This window comes from Besnoitia besnoiti, chromosome I (assembly GCF_002563875.1).
Source record: "Besnoitia besnoiti strain Bb-Ger1 chromosome I, whole genome shotgun sequence".
In the NCBI taxonomy this organism is placed as follows: Eukaryota; Apicomplexa; class Conoidasida; order Eucoccidiorida; family Sarcocystidae; genus Besnoitia; species Besnoitia besnoiti.
Genome location: NC_042356.1, coordinates 7,456,597 through 7,470,408, shown reverse-complemented (window position 1 = coordinate 7,470,408; position 13,812 = coordinate 7,456,597). Strand labels below are relative to the sequence as shown.

The window sequence follows — 13,812 nt, the reverse complement described above, 5'->3', positions numbered from 1 at the left end:
AAAGGCAGAGGAGAGACGACCAGATCACCGCAGTTCGCCGGCCTTGCTCTACGGGGCCCCTCGGAACCGAAACAAAAACTTGCAAAGAACGGCGGCGCCCTCTCTTCTCCGGCCACGATGACGAGACGCCTTGCCCGGCTGCAAGACTTTTTCGTCCGCTTTGACTTCTGCCTCACCTCTCTTTTTCCCGGTTCTCCCTGTGTGTAAGTGCCCTTCCGTGGCTGGTCGACGGGAAAGGCGAACAGCGGCTCCTAGGGGCGCCGCAACAAGGCGGCGATGCCTCACGGGACTCTCCGAATATACGCCGAGGCCGTTGGCTTTTGTCTGCGAGCCTCGCAGCTGTTCCAGGGAACCCGCCGCCTTTCCGCCTCCTCCCAACGAGGCTCACAAGGTGAAAACTGAGAAATGAATGGCTCAACAGGATTGCAGCCTGCACGCGTGTTTACCTGCTTCCCAGGCTGGAGGTCGCTTATCCAGCTCCCTCTTCTTTTCGTCTGCATGCTCGCAAGGCAGCACACTCACCTTGTCTTCAAAAAGTGAGGCGGTGCTTTCCCGAGTCGGGACTCCTCAACGATCTGGGTTTTTCGTAGTTTTCTCTCCATCTTTATGATATATTGGGCTCAGCTGTCGTCGGCGAGGGCACTCTCTGGAGATCTGTCCCCCTGCGGCTTCTCAGGAATGCTTGGTTGTGCGTTGACGCCCAGACGAAGAGCGAGATCGAGGTGACTCGGTGTGGCACTGTCAGCGAGCACAAGAGACATCGAGAACCTCCCAGTACTGTGGAGAGAGAAAGCAATTCACGCGTTTATCTCAGCTCAGCGAGCGTGCGAACAAGCGAGGAATGAGAGAGGAGAAAGGAGGTCGTGCAAATATGGGCACAACCGGCGCCAGACTCTGAGCATCGAGGGCGCGTTCACCACGCCCCCCCCCCCCCCCCCCGCGGCGAGGAAGGAGAGAACTCGACAACGCGGTGGAAAAAGACGAGGAGATTGATCACGGGACTAAGTTGCAGAAGAAAATTCCGAAAGACGAGTGGTGTCTCTGCGACAGACCAGGCATGATGCGAGAGCCGAGCACCACGCGCGAACGCAAGTGAGAGAGAGAGAGGGTCCGGCTGGATCCTTGCGAGCCCCCGCCGCCTCGTCTTGATCGTCACTCCATCGTCGGGATTGGTTGGGCAGGCCGCCGTACTCCACAGGCTTTCTCCTGTTCTCTACCGACTCTCCATCGCGCGTCGCCCACTATGTTTCTGGCGTCCTTTTTCGACGGAGGCCGACCCCCTCCCGAGCCTCCCTCTTCTCAGTCGGATGCTTTTTCTTCCTCTTCTTCTTACTCTTTTTCTCCCTCTTCCTCCTCCTCTTCCTCCTCTTCTTCCCATTCTTCTTCCTCTCCTCCTTTTTCCTCTTCTTCCTCCTCCTCTTCGTCTTCGTTGTTCTCGGGGCTCGGGTTCAGGGCTTCGTCTCAGCCGCCGTGGCGCGACCTGCAGGACGCACTTCGCCGGCAGCTGCGTCAACAGACAGGGCCGTCGACTTCTTCCGCATTCGTCTCCACGTCGTACTCCTCGTTCTTGTCTTCCTCTTCTTCGTCTCCGCAGACGGACTTGACGCCGTCTGGCTCTCTCGCTCCGCATACCAGCGCCCCCTGGCTGGAGCTGCAGCACGCGCTACGGCACAAGCTGCCTCAGGGCGGCGACGCTGCGTCGCCTTCGTCTCATCCGGCCCCCTTGACGCGCTCGGGGGAGCCGTCTTTCGCGTCACCTTCGTGCTCTTCGTCTTCGCCTCCTGCGGCTTCTTCCGCTGCGGCCGCCGCTGGAGGCCCCGAGGACCAGCATCGGCGCCCGCCGGCGGATGCTGAGGTCGCGGCGCCTCTCTATCCCTCGCCTGAGGACGGCTTCGGCTCTGCTGTGTCGTCCTTCGCCTCTTCGTCTTCGTTCTTCGTGGAGAGCGCTACCCCAGCGGCAGCAGGGCGCCGAGGCGCGTCCGCAAAAGAGAGAGGAAGCCCCTTATCTGCAGCACACGCGACCGAGAGGGAAACCAAGACTCAGGGCGCAGCGCCTCCCTCGCCCGCTCCGGCCTCAGCATCCGCGCGCGAGCGGCGGCAGCCTGAGCGCCGCGGCGACTCCGCGGCATCTCACCCGTGCTCCGCGTCCGCATCTGCGCCTCGTCCTGCATTCTCACCGCCTCGTCTCTTCCCCGTTGCTGCTTCCGCGCCTCCTGCTGCCGCGCCTCCGCAGGAGCCTGGAGGGCGGAGCTTCGCAGCGGCGCTCGACAGCCTGACGGTGGAGCCTTCGGCGTCTCCCCAGCGAAGTCTCTTCGCGCCCACGAAGCTCCTCCAGCAAGTGACGGCGCGCAGTCTCCCGTCGACCTGCGATTTGCTGCTTGGCGACGGCAGCGGGGGCGGCGCAGAGAGAGAAGCGCGAGCGCTGCGCGGAGGCGGGCGGGACGTCGCCGAGGCCGCGACACACTCGACAGGCGAGAGAACAGACTTCGCGCAGGGGCTCCAGGCGCAGAGGCAGGGGGTCGGCCCGCCCGAGGCGAGGGCGAAGGCAGCGCAGGCGGCAAGGCCAGAGAATGCGGACGAGCGCGAAGAGGGCGCAGAGACGCAGCGGGGGAGTGGCCTTATCGGGAACGCACCGCGCGCGGACACGGTGCTCCATTTGCCGGCAAAAAGCGCGACGCACCTGCGTTTCTTGACCGCGAAAACACGCCTAGAACCGTGGCTTCCATACCGCCTCTCTGCAGCGCAGCTTGCGGCTTCTGGCCTTCTGCCCGATCCCGCGCGATGGCGGGAGACCGCGCCGCGCCTGGCTTCTTGGCTTGCGAGCCGGCTCGCGACGCACGCCCCGAGGGGCGGAGACGAAGAGGCGCGTCTGCGAGCGTGGCTCTGTCCTGCCGCCTCCGTCGCGCACAGCGCGCCGCGTCCTCGCAGAGAAAGCGAGAGAGACTGCGTCTTCGCCGACGCAAGCACGCAGTCCGCGGCGCCGCCGACAGCTCGCCCCGGGGCCTGCAGCGGCTCAGAAGCGAAGATGCGCGCCGAGTCGAGCGCCCTCGCAGAGCTCGCGGAGCTGCGCGAGGCTGTCCGCGAACAGACGCTGCAGCATCTGGGGCAGGGCGCGAGAGAAAACAGACTCGAGGAGCTGCTCACGCGAGGTCGGGCGCGCGTTGACGCGTTGCTCTGCGATGAGCGCGACAGGCTCCGCCGCCTGCTGCAGGATCGAGAGGGCGAGGGTGCGTCCGAGGGGGGAGAAAGGGAGAAGAGTGGCGGCCTTGTGCGCGCGACAGCCGACGCACTCGCACAGGTCGCCGATCTGGGAATGAAACTGCGGCGTGTCCAGGTTGCGGCGCTCGACTCCAGGCAGAGGGCGGGCGACGCAGAGGAGGCGACGCGCGAAGACGCGGATGATGCGGAAGCAAAGCCGCAACGAACAGAGGCAGGCGCGGAAGAAGAGGCGCTTGTTGCCCAGCTCGTCAGCCGACTCGAGGACGTGGCGCTTCTGGAGATGAAGGAGAAGTTCATCGTCCAGCTCATCGACCTCCTCGAGGTGAGGCGCTCTCCACGCGTGCCTGTGCGGAGAGGGAGAGCGAAATACCTACGGTGCAACTTCCTCTCGGTTTTCCATGCGCGATGAACGTCTGCAGTTACTCATATATAGAACGCCAGTCCGTGCGAGGAACGACACACATGCATCTGCATCGACGTATGCCGCCGTAGTAGCGCCTCTGACCAGAGGCATACACGTCCATATATAAGATGTTTATACGCATATATATACGTGTGTTCATGTCCATACGTGTGCCGGACTCTGCATTGCCTGGATTCCTCCATCCCTCGTGCCGCACAGAGAGTCCTTTTTCAGGCGAGCGATGCGCGGCCGCGGCAACCCGCTTGCCTCATGATCATGCGCATGAGTCATACCTGCACTCTAAAGTTATGTGGTTGGCTCTGACCCATCGTCGCGTCATCTTCGCTACCCCACCCGCCGCACATGCTCAGCTGGACCTGACACACGTATCTGCAGGCAAGCACAGAGGAGACAGGGCGACTACGGCACGACAGTTTCGCGGCGGCGAGCGTAGCCGAGGTGTATCGTCCGCAGGGATGAGGCTAGCTTCGACTGGAGGCAGCTATCATGCTGATTGTTTTCAGCGGCGGATCGGTTGGCTGTTGCCTCGTGTCTTCCTCCTCTCTCGCTCTTTCCATCTACTGTGACTGGATTTCGTGCTGCGCTCTCCTTTCTTCCCGCTCAGCTCACCGACGGCGCGCGCGGTCTCATCGACCGCCTCGCCCTTCTCTCGTCTCCAGCGCCGCCTGCTTCGTCTCCTCTCGATTCTCCGCCGTCTTCTCGTTTGTTTCTGTCTGAGGCTGGCCGTCTGCTGTTTCTCTTGACGCGGATCGCCGAGACCTGCCAGCGGGGCGCTCTGCCGCCTTTCACTCGGCGCCACGCGCAGGAGCGGCTCGCGGCGCTCCTTCGCCTCGCATTTTCGACTTTCGTAACTCGCGCGCGCGCCTCGCTGAAGGCCATCGCATGGGGCTTGACGGCCCCCCCGCAGCCTGTTGGCGGTGCGCGATCGGGAAAGAGATCGAGCGAGGACGCGAATCAGAGAGCGCGAGACGGCGAAGACGCGGGGGAGAGCGGCACGCCTTTCTCCGCGCTATTCCTGACGCTCGGGGGCCTCTTCGCTCTGCAGCAGCTTGAGCTGACTTGTCTGAAGAGCCAAGAAAAGAGAAGGACGACGAGCAGGAAGGCTGCCGCGACTGGTGACCCTTCCAGCGCACGTGGAGAGGCGGAGAACCGCGAACGGATGAATTTTGACAGTGCAGCCGAAACTGCAAATGCGGTCGCCGCACACCTTGAGCGCATGTGGCCTGTACAAGCGCTTGCAGCTCCACTCGTCACGGCCTTCAAATTCCACTTCTGCAGGTGAGACTTAAAGGCCGTGTCGTTTGCGCGAATCTCTCCTTCCTTTCGAACGGACGCGTGTGCACATATACATTATACATGCATACTTACTCCTTTACAGATATGTATTTATTCACATATATATGTGCATACTTGTTTAGACAGAGGAGGCTACGTTCGCAGACGCCCGTGGAAAGCGCGGCTCTCGAGGGGGAAGGAGCTCTCGTAACTTGTCGTCACCATTTGCGCCCGACCCTCTGGCTCGCCGCTCAGGGCTCCGCAGCATCGTGCCCAGTCTCGGTTTCTTGAGGTTCGTGTGTGTGGCCGTGTCGCGTTTTTCAGAGAGGGCGGGGGGCCGCTGGCGCGACTGGATAAGCCTGAGTGGGCGCGCGAGTTCGTGGTTCACCAACTCGAGCGCCACGAGGATTTGCTCTACGACCCCGAGGGAGTTGCGTGGGTGGAGGGCGAAGACGGCAGACTCGCGCACATTTTGGAGGAGGCGGAGGACGTCTCCGCCCGCGGCTCGCCGGCCGCCCGCGTCGCGGCGTTTCTGCTGTCGTTCGGGGGCGGCGCGGGGAGCCTCGCGGGCTGCGTGGATGACGACGCGGCGTCGTCTGCGCCACCTCCTCCGCTGCCGCTCACCGCAGAGTCTCGCGACTCGATCGAGGGCCCTAGGGAGGCGGTGAAACACCGAGAAGCACAGGGACTGAAGATTCTCGAGGTCGCCGCGTGCTCCATGGCTGTCCACATGGATCCGCTCGAAGGCCTCCAGCTCGTTCTCGCCGACGCGTTTCGACAGTTCCTCTTGGACCGCATGCCGCTTCTCGTCTTCGCGCCGGTGGCTGCGGACTCGCCACCCGAGTCTGCGCCGCTCCCGCAGCCTGCTGCAGAGGCTGCGCCGCCCTCCCGACTCGCTTCAGCGCTGAGTGCGGCGGGCGGGCGGTCGACGGAGAGGGGGCAGGGCAGCGACGGCGGCGGCGCTGGAAATCTCGCCGGCGCGGGGGGAGAACAAGACATTTCTGGGACTGCCTCTTCGCAGCGAGCGCCTTCTGCGCACGTGCGAGTGGAGGTCGCGGCCCCCGACAGTGGCTCAGCCTCGCTCTTTCTTTTCCATCTTCAACAAGCGCTCGATCTCTCGGCGTTATGGAAGGAGCAAGGCAGCGTCAAGGCGGCGAGCGTCGTCATGCGCGACTTTGACCGGAACTCCCGGGTGTTCCCTCCTGGCTGCAGGCGGGCGCCTCGCCGGAGAATCCGCCGCAAGACTGCACGAAAGCGCGCGGACGGAGGGGGGACGACTGCGGGCGAGCTCAGAGACAAAGGGCAGCGGGAACAAGAAGACAGACAACATGGCAAGCGCGCGAAACCGTTCGAAAACGAAGGAAGAGACTCCGAAGAAGCAGGCAAGGCTCAGGCAGCCGCAGCGCCGGACGAAGCAGCTGACGTCGAGGACAGGCGCGCCGGAGGACGAGGCAGGCGACGAACGGACGCGCGAGAAGAGGCGCAGCCGCGCGGCGGGTTTTCGCTCTTGCGCGGCCTCGTCACAGCGGCCCTGTGTGAAGACGAAGATGAAGAGGGCGAAGGAAACCTCTCAGAGGGCGAGCGTCTCTGGAATCTCGGTCGCGACGAGCGGCGTCCCTCCAGAGGCCGGGAAGGCGCGCGCAGCCTGAGGAACGAGAGAAGGAAACACTCCGCTGGCGCCCAACGAAACCACGACGGCGCAGAAAGTGGAGCTGACTCTCTCTGTGAGGCCAGCGACGGAGACGGCAGCAGCAGCGCCGTCGAGACAGACGGCGAACGAAGCCAAGAAGCAGAGGTAGAGGAAGACGACGGAGGCGAAGAGGAGGGGGACTGGCTCGCCTTAGGGTTCTTTGACAGAGAAAAGACCTCAGAGGCGTCGCCGGGCCCGGTGGGAATGCTTGACTTTTGGATTACGCTCGACTCTGCATTTCTGCTGCGGGAGGCTGACCGACTCATCGCCGCTGGAGCCACGACGCAGCCCCACGCGCTCGCCAGCCTTCTACAGCACTCGCGCGACCTTCAGACGCACCTTTCCTATTCCAAGTAATCCTCCAATATTCTATTTATTTTTATAGATTTTTTCGCCACGACGTACGACACGACACAAACACGCCAAGCACTTTCCCGAATCACCCATCTGTGCATGTATAGTATTATTCATACGTATGTATTTGCGCATGTCTGTCTGTCTGTATCTATATATATGTATATATATATGTTTGTCCGTCTGTGTGTATGTCCATTTGTGCATGCGTTGTGTTATTCATGCATATGTATGTAGGCATGTATGTATGTTTGTATGTGTATACGTATATGTATGTATACATGTGCATTTATGACTGCTTCGCTTGGCTTGCCGAGACACATCTGCCGAATGTGGGTGCAGCATCGCGGAGGGATCTGATGCGTGTTTGATTCCTCTTGCTGCGTTTCTGAATCCACGTCTCTTGTCTTGTCGGCGCCCGTCTGCAGCGAGTTGGTTGTGGCGGCGGTGGCGCTCTTCGAAGCCGCGTTGCCTCGCGTCGGCGCGCTGTCCAACGACGGGGCGATTGAACGTTTCTACAGTGAGGAGCAAAAAATCGCCACGTCACATCAGCGAGAGGAAACGTATCTTTACACGCGTTAAGTTCCGCCGCTAACGGTGTACGTTGCGTGCATATATATATATATATATATATATATATATATATATTATATACATACATGTCATATATATATATCCATATATCTACACACACACACTTGTATACGCATGTGCATATGCTTCTTGGTTTTCTGTTTTCTGTCCTCCCTGGTAATAAGAGTATGCAAGTCTGTGTCGATGTGTGTATAGATGCATGCATGACTCTGTCCGTTTCGGTGCTGTCGTCGATGGTTCCTCTGTTTTCTCAGAGGGCGTCTTCAGCGACCCGCTGCGGCGCCTGACGGAGGCCCTGAAGTCGGGCTGGAACAGCCTTGATACCCTCGCGGCGTCGCCAGCTCTCTGCGGGATGCTCCTGGAGTCGACGAACGCTTTGTGTCTCTACTTGAGTCCTCAAGAGTGCATGCGAGAAGCAAATCAAGAGAATGCCGAGACGAAGGAGGAGCCCAGCTTTTTCCTCTTGCGCGCCTTTTTCCGCCGCTTCCTCCCCTCCGTAAGCGTCGACAGATACACTGCCGATAAGCGCGGGAGAGCTTTAGCAGGTTTCCAGAAGTCTGACGCGCGCACGCATCCCTCGTAATTTGTCGGCGTTCATCACTTTATTCGACCTGTTTGTTCTCTTTCATCTTGGACACCAGTCGCCCCCCCAAGTTTTCAACACGCGTACATGCTGTCTCCACGCGCGTCCGCATGCGCTTCCGCAGAGAGGGCGTGTATCTTCACTCAAACGGCAGCTTTCCCCGGGAATGCTGTATTTACTTTGTTTCTTGCAATTAGGTGAAAGTGCACTCCGTTTTGTGCTGCGGAACCTATAAAGCGATAGGGTCGTTCGGCTGTGTGAGCCGCATCCGTGTGTTTGAACTCGTACACACACAGATAGATATAATAAATATAGATATGTGTCGTGATATAGATATATATCTAGATACAGATATAGACATATAGATATATACAGATGTAGATATAGAAAGATATAGATGTAGACAGATATAGATATAGACAGATATAGATACAGACAGATATTGATAGATAGATGTCTTTGAAGCACGTTTGCACTCGGAATCGGCCATTCATCCGGCGAGGGGAGAGAAGAGCTCTGCGCACGTCTCTGAAGGCCTTGGTGGAAATTTTCCAGTGTAGGGACTCCACCACACCTTCTTGCCGGTGTATCCGTATGCAAGCCTTTCTCGCAGTCTCCGCGGGGGCCGTGCTGCCTCTAACGTCGGCAGTGTGAGGCCGTGTATTTCGCCCTCAGGAAGTCGAGGCGTTGGACACAATGAGAAGCCGAATGGAGGCGTTTCTTCTCCTCGAGGTCTCTGAACACGTCGAGGTGAGCATCTCTGTTCCCACAAGTGACGAGCCGGGCAGAGCCCTTCTCCCTCGCGTGCCCAGATGCGACTCAGATCCACCTTTATGGGGAGGTTTGTTGCTGCCAAAGGGCACACGTTTAGCCCAGGAGCACGGCTCCGCGCAATGAGACCGTCACGCGGCGCCCATCAGACTCGCGACCTCTCGGGAGAGAGTCCTTCATGTACCAACCAGACAACTTCAGTACGCGTCTGTCGATTGCAAGGCGGAGGGTTTGGAGGGGGCAAGATATACTGCCCCGAGCCGCAGACGTGCCTCTTCGTGCGTCAAGCAATCCGCTCGCGGTCTCACCGAGCTGTCTAGGGAAGGAACACGTCTGCATTGAAGCATAGCTAGCTGTGTGTCGCTGAGCTGCTTGACTGAATGGGCAGCGCGCCCCTCCGTCACAGATGCATGCGCTTTTTTTCCGTCGTGGCAGCCGGATGCGCTGACAGTTGTCGCGGCCTAGGAGATTTGAATCGGTATGCAGGATGGACACTCGCAGGGATGACGAGCTTTGCTGCAAATGCGTGAGGGCGATGCATGCGCACTGTGTGCCGCAGACGGCCGCACGCCGCGTCGCGAAGGCTCCGGCCCCCGTCGACGCTGCTCTCGAACTTCTCTCAGGTGCGCTTCTGAGGTCTTTTTTCCGCAAAAACGCGCCGATGCCCTTCACCCTTTTACCCTTTCCTGCTTACGACCGTTTCCGCAGAGGCGGTCTGTTCTTTTGGGAGGGGGGCCATCTGTCTCCCTGCCTCTCTCTCCCTGTATACATGTATAGATATAACATATATATATTTGTGTATAGGCGTGTATGGATGTATTCATCTGCGCTCGTTTTCCGCGGTGGCGGCAGGTGATGGAGGCGAATTAGCTCTCTCTTGTCCGTCGTTTCGCTAGATGCTATTGGCGGTGCTTTGCTATTCACACGTTTTCGCCTGTGGGCAGTTTCGGGCGACATTCGCGGGCTTGGAGTTCCAACTCGATGGGGCCTCCGCATGTAGGTCAGTTTCCTTTACATATTGGATGGATACAGACACGCAACGTGCTTGAATACGCACTCGGCATGCAGTGTCTAAAGGATGGAAGTATTCGGCGCTTCTTGCGGCTCTGCCTGACCCGTGCTCTCTGACTGTCTTGTTATCGTCTCTGTACTTCTCTGTCTGCTGGCCTGTTTCCTGCCGCTACATTTTCGCCTTCACACGTTTTGTGCGTTTTCTGCCGTTTTCTCGCCTCCGCCTGCCTCCCTGCAGCGTTGACAGCTCCTCTGCATCCGTTTCTGCAGAGGGACTTGCGCCTTCGCGCGCTCGCCCAGGTTGACCGGCGTCTCTTCACAGAGGCCATGGCGGCTGTTCCCGCAGGAGGGCGCGACACCCGAATTCTCCTCGGTGAAAACTGGTAATACAGCAGAGAAAAAAGAGAAAAAAGACTCGCTTCGCTGCCGGCGACTCGCTGCGCTGGCGAGAGAGACGCCGAAGCCGCCTTCCCTTCTGCCCTCGGCGGGGAAAGACTCTGCGCGACGACGGCCCGCGTCGTCGCTCGTTGAGGCTCCCTCATGGCCGGTGGGGTACAGCGCATGCAGGCAAACAGAAATATCTCCTGTGGCGGCTTGCTCCGTCTCCCGGGCGCGTCGCCAGCTTTCAGGGCGAGACGATGACTACAGCCAGGCGTTTCACTGTCTTTGGATGCGCCGCGTTTCCTTTTCTGCAGCATGCATGCGCGGACTGAGGCCTGCCGTTTGTTCCCTGACCTCACATCGCAAGGAGACGAACTGCTGCCGCGCACCTACGTGAGTCGCAGACCGTACTGGCCTCCGCACCCAGACCTCAGGATGACCGGGTTGCTTGCTCCGGCGAGTCGTGCATATATATATATATATGTATAAATATATCTTCATCTGTACATGTAGCTTCGTTTGTGTCTACTTATGGGGGAAGACGGTCGAGAAGCTTTCGGAGCTCAGACGTGTCCCTGGGAGTGCATTTTGATCGTGTGGCGCGTCGGACTGCCTCGCCTTCGTTTCTTGAGCAGGCTGCAGCCAAGGTTCTCTTGGATCCTTCGGCAGGCTGGCTAGACGCGAGCCAGAAGGAGCGAATCGAAATGCATACGCAAGCACTTGCCTGCGCGTCGTCCGACGCGGAAACTGAGGCCCTGCGAAGGGCAGGGACGTCCGAACGCGCCGCGGAGACGGCTGTGGGCGGGGAGAGGGCGACTCGCCGCGAGCACACGAGAGGAGAGAGAGCGGAGGAAAACCTGGGGCATAAGCTGAAATTCTTCATCAATCCTCTAGCGTGAGCGGGGAGCCGAAAGCGGGAAGAGAGAGCTGATTTCCGAATGTGGAAAAAGAAGTCTGCGAATTGTACCGGATCCCCAAACACGGCGCGCTACGCGTCCTCGTTCACGATCCGCTGGCGATCGAAGCCGCCGTTTCCCCGCGCACAAACGTCGCCTTTGCGCTTTCATAGTCCAGCGCCCACATGCATGCCAGCACCAAGCTCTGCATTCACACAAATATATATATATATATATATATATTGATATTCTTGAATCTGGATTACTTGTGCATGAAGGCTCGGTACAAGCCTATGCATGCGCTGTGGCGATGCCGTCGCTTTAGACGCGCAGCTCACTGCACGCTTCCAGTTTCTTTTTTCGCTCTTCTTCTTTGCATACCTCATCGCGTGGCGACGTCGCGCGCATCGAGGTATCAGATTCTCTTTATATTTAACGTTATTTGAACCGCCACCCTCGTTTCAGCTTCACAGCCCGAGCAAGTACAGGAGGGGAGATTGATTTTTTTGCCGGCTCTCGGCACCATCTTTGTTTCGCGGGTTTTAATTTCGCTTCGTTGCTCCAGGCGCGTGCAGCATGCGGCAGGGGCTCTTTGGCAGATGGCGGCCGTCGACGATGTTGCGGGAAGCGAAGGCGAAACACCCAAAGACGGCGGAGACGCAGTTGAACAGATGCGCTCGAGAAGCGTTCAAATTCTCGAGGAGACGCTGAACCTTGTAAGTCGTGAAGACTGGATTTAGCCACGCGAGGGGCGCGTACAGAGACTTCAGTGAAACGGCGTTGACAGTCTTAGTCGGGGAGCCAGAAAGGGGCATATATATAGTCATATATATATAGTATTATATGCGGGGGGCGTAAGGAGCAACGTCTACTCACGAGGCATGCCCACGATGTAGACCCCGTCTTTTCGTCTGCTTGCGTGAGTTCGCTCTCCGCAGCTCCTGCAAGCGATGGACGCTGTTTGTGGAGGGCAAAAACACTCTGTATGTGTGGATGTGGATGCGTATGCGAGTGTGTGCGCTTGATGGCTGGTGTCTTCGCGCGTCGAGCTCTCGTTTGTGATTCGTTGAGACTGGCGAGCATGTTGTTGTGCTTTTCTGCGCAGCCCCGCGGCGTCCTCGCGCCGCAAGAACTTCTCCAACTTGCTAGCCTACATGCACCAACAGCGCGGTGAGCGGCGGCCTCGCTGAGCTAGTTTGACACGCGCGAGCGACAGGTATCTGCGCAGCGCCAAGAGAGGCGGGGGGAGATGAGACGAAGAAGACGCAAAGTGGGAACGATACTAGTGGAACATAGCTTTTCGGGCTCCACTCCCTCCGTGTCTGGAGAGAGTCTCTCATCCGGATGTCGAGGGGGGGACAGAGGAGTAGGCGAGGAGGGAGGAGACGAGACCCACAAGGTAGCTGGATGTGAGCCCACTGGAGGGCGAAGGAAAGATAAGCGGGGCGGGATGCCTGCACAGCATGCAGGGAGAACTGCGTTCCTTTACTTTGGCACACAGAAAAAAAAAAAAAACAATACGAGCGCGAGTCTCGTCGGTTAGCGATGTGGTGCGAACGCCTACAGTGGGGGGCCCGCGGCTCGCGAGAAAGCGCCATGGTGAAAGGATTGAATCCACAGCAGATTCTGGAGGAGACACGGAAAACGTGTGATTTGACACACGGTACAGGACTGTTCACCCGTGATGCAGAGGCTCTATACACGCAGAATTATTTGAAGCAAGGACCCATGTGATTTCTTGTGGAGACATCGGCAAACACATGCGACTAAAGGGTAAACAAGAAGGGACAAACCGTGTCGACTGGGCGATGAACTGTTAGGAATCTGCAGCTCCTGCCAGCCTCGCGAGTCGGTCGCATACGCCTTCACCATCATGTGCATCAGGCACACCGCGCATAAATATATATATATATATATATATATATATATATATATATATATATGAACACTGCGTCTAATCCGGGGTAGTTCCTAAGCAGGGTACCACAAGGACTTTGAAGTATCACCGGCGCTACGAAAGCAGCCAACGTTGGGAGGCTTTTCAAAACGCTGCAGAACGTAGTGGTATTGCACTGCCACAATGTGTTCGTGCCCATAATTACGCTGGTCTGAACTCATGTCTGGTGCCGCAGAATATTCGGGACTTGCTGGCAGAACGGCAGCCACGCCGTCTCGCGTCTACATAGGAAAATGGCCACGCTCAATCTTACCATACATAGTACTTTTATGATCCCAGGCTGGTTAGTCAAAGTTTAGCCGGGATGTTAGCGTCTAAAATATATAACCGATAGTCTCAACTTAGATGCACAGATGGAACTTTATATTACCTTTTGTAGGTTGCATTCTAATTGTATTACACATCTTCTATTTACATTTAAATGGTTCTAGTAACCCTGCAGGTATTGATTGCGCGCCAATTGCACGCCTGCGCTGCGACCGAACTACACACACTGACATATGTATAGGTGTATGTAGGTACATCTCTATTATATACATATAAACGCATACAGACGTAGAGGCGTGTGCTGGCTAAAGCTGTGTTCAGAGCAGCTTGACTGCGAGGAAAGACGGTAAACCCCGCCGCATACCCGACACGTTAGCCATCCAGTGGAGG

General features: G+C 58.1%; 1 protein-coding gene across 1 annotated transcript; it reads left to right on the top strand.

The window, feature by feature from the left end:
- Positions 1 to 1,243: 1,243 nt before the first annotated feature.
- On the top strand, positions 1,244 to 12,372 carry BESB_010480 (uncharacterized protein; the record flags this gene model as incomplete). Its single annotated transcript, XM_029359802.1, has 12 exons — positions 1,244 to 3,541; positions 4,248 to 4,921; positions 5,243 to 6,961; positions 7,391 to 7,482; positions 7,811 to 8,052; positions 8,815 to 8,889; positions 9,470 to 9,533; positions 10,160 to 10,304; positions 10,617 to 10,695; positions 10,938 to 11,197; positions 11,764 to 11,914; positions 12,304 to 12,372. 12 exons carry the CDS (start codon positions 1,244 to 1,246, stop codon positions 12,370 to 12,372), a joined length of 5,868 nt encoding a protein of 1,955 aa, XP_029222715.1.
- Positions 12,373 to 13,812: the final 1,440 nt, after the last annotated feature.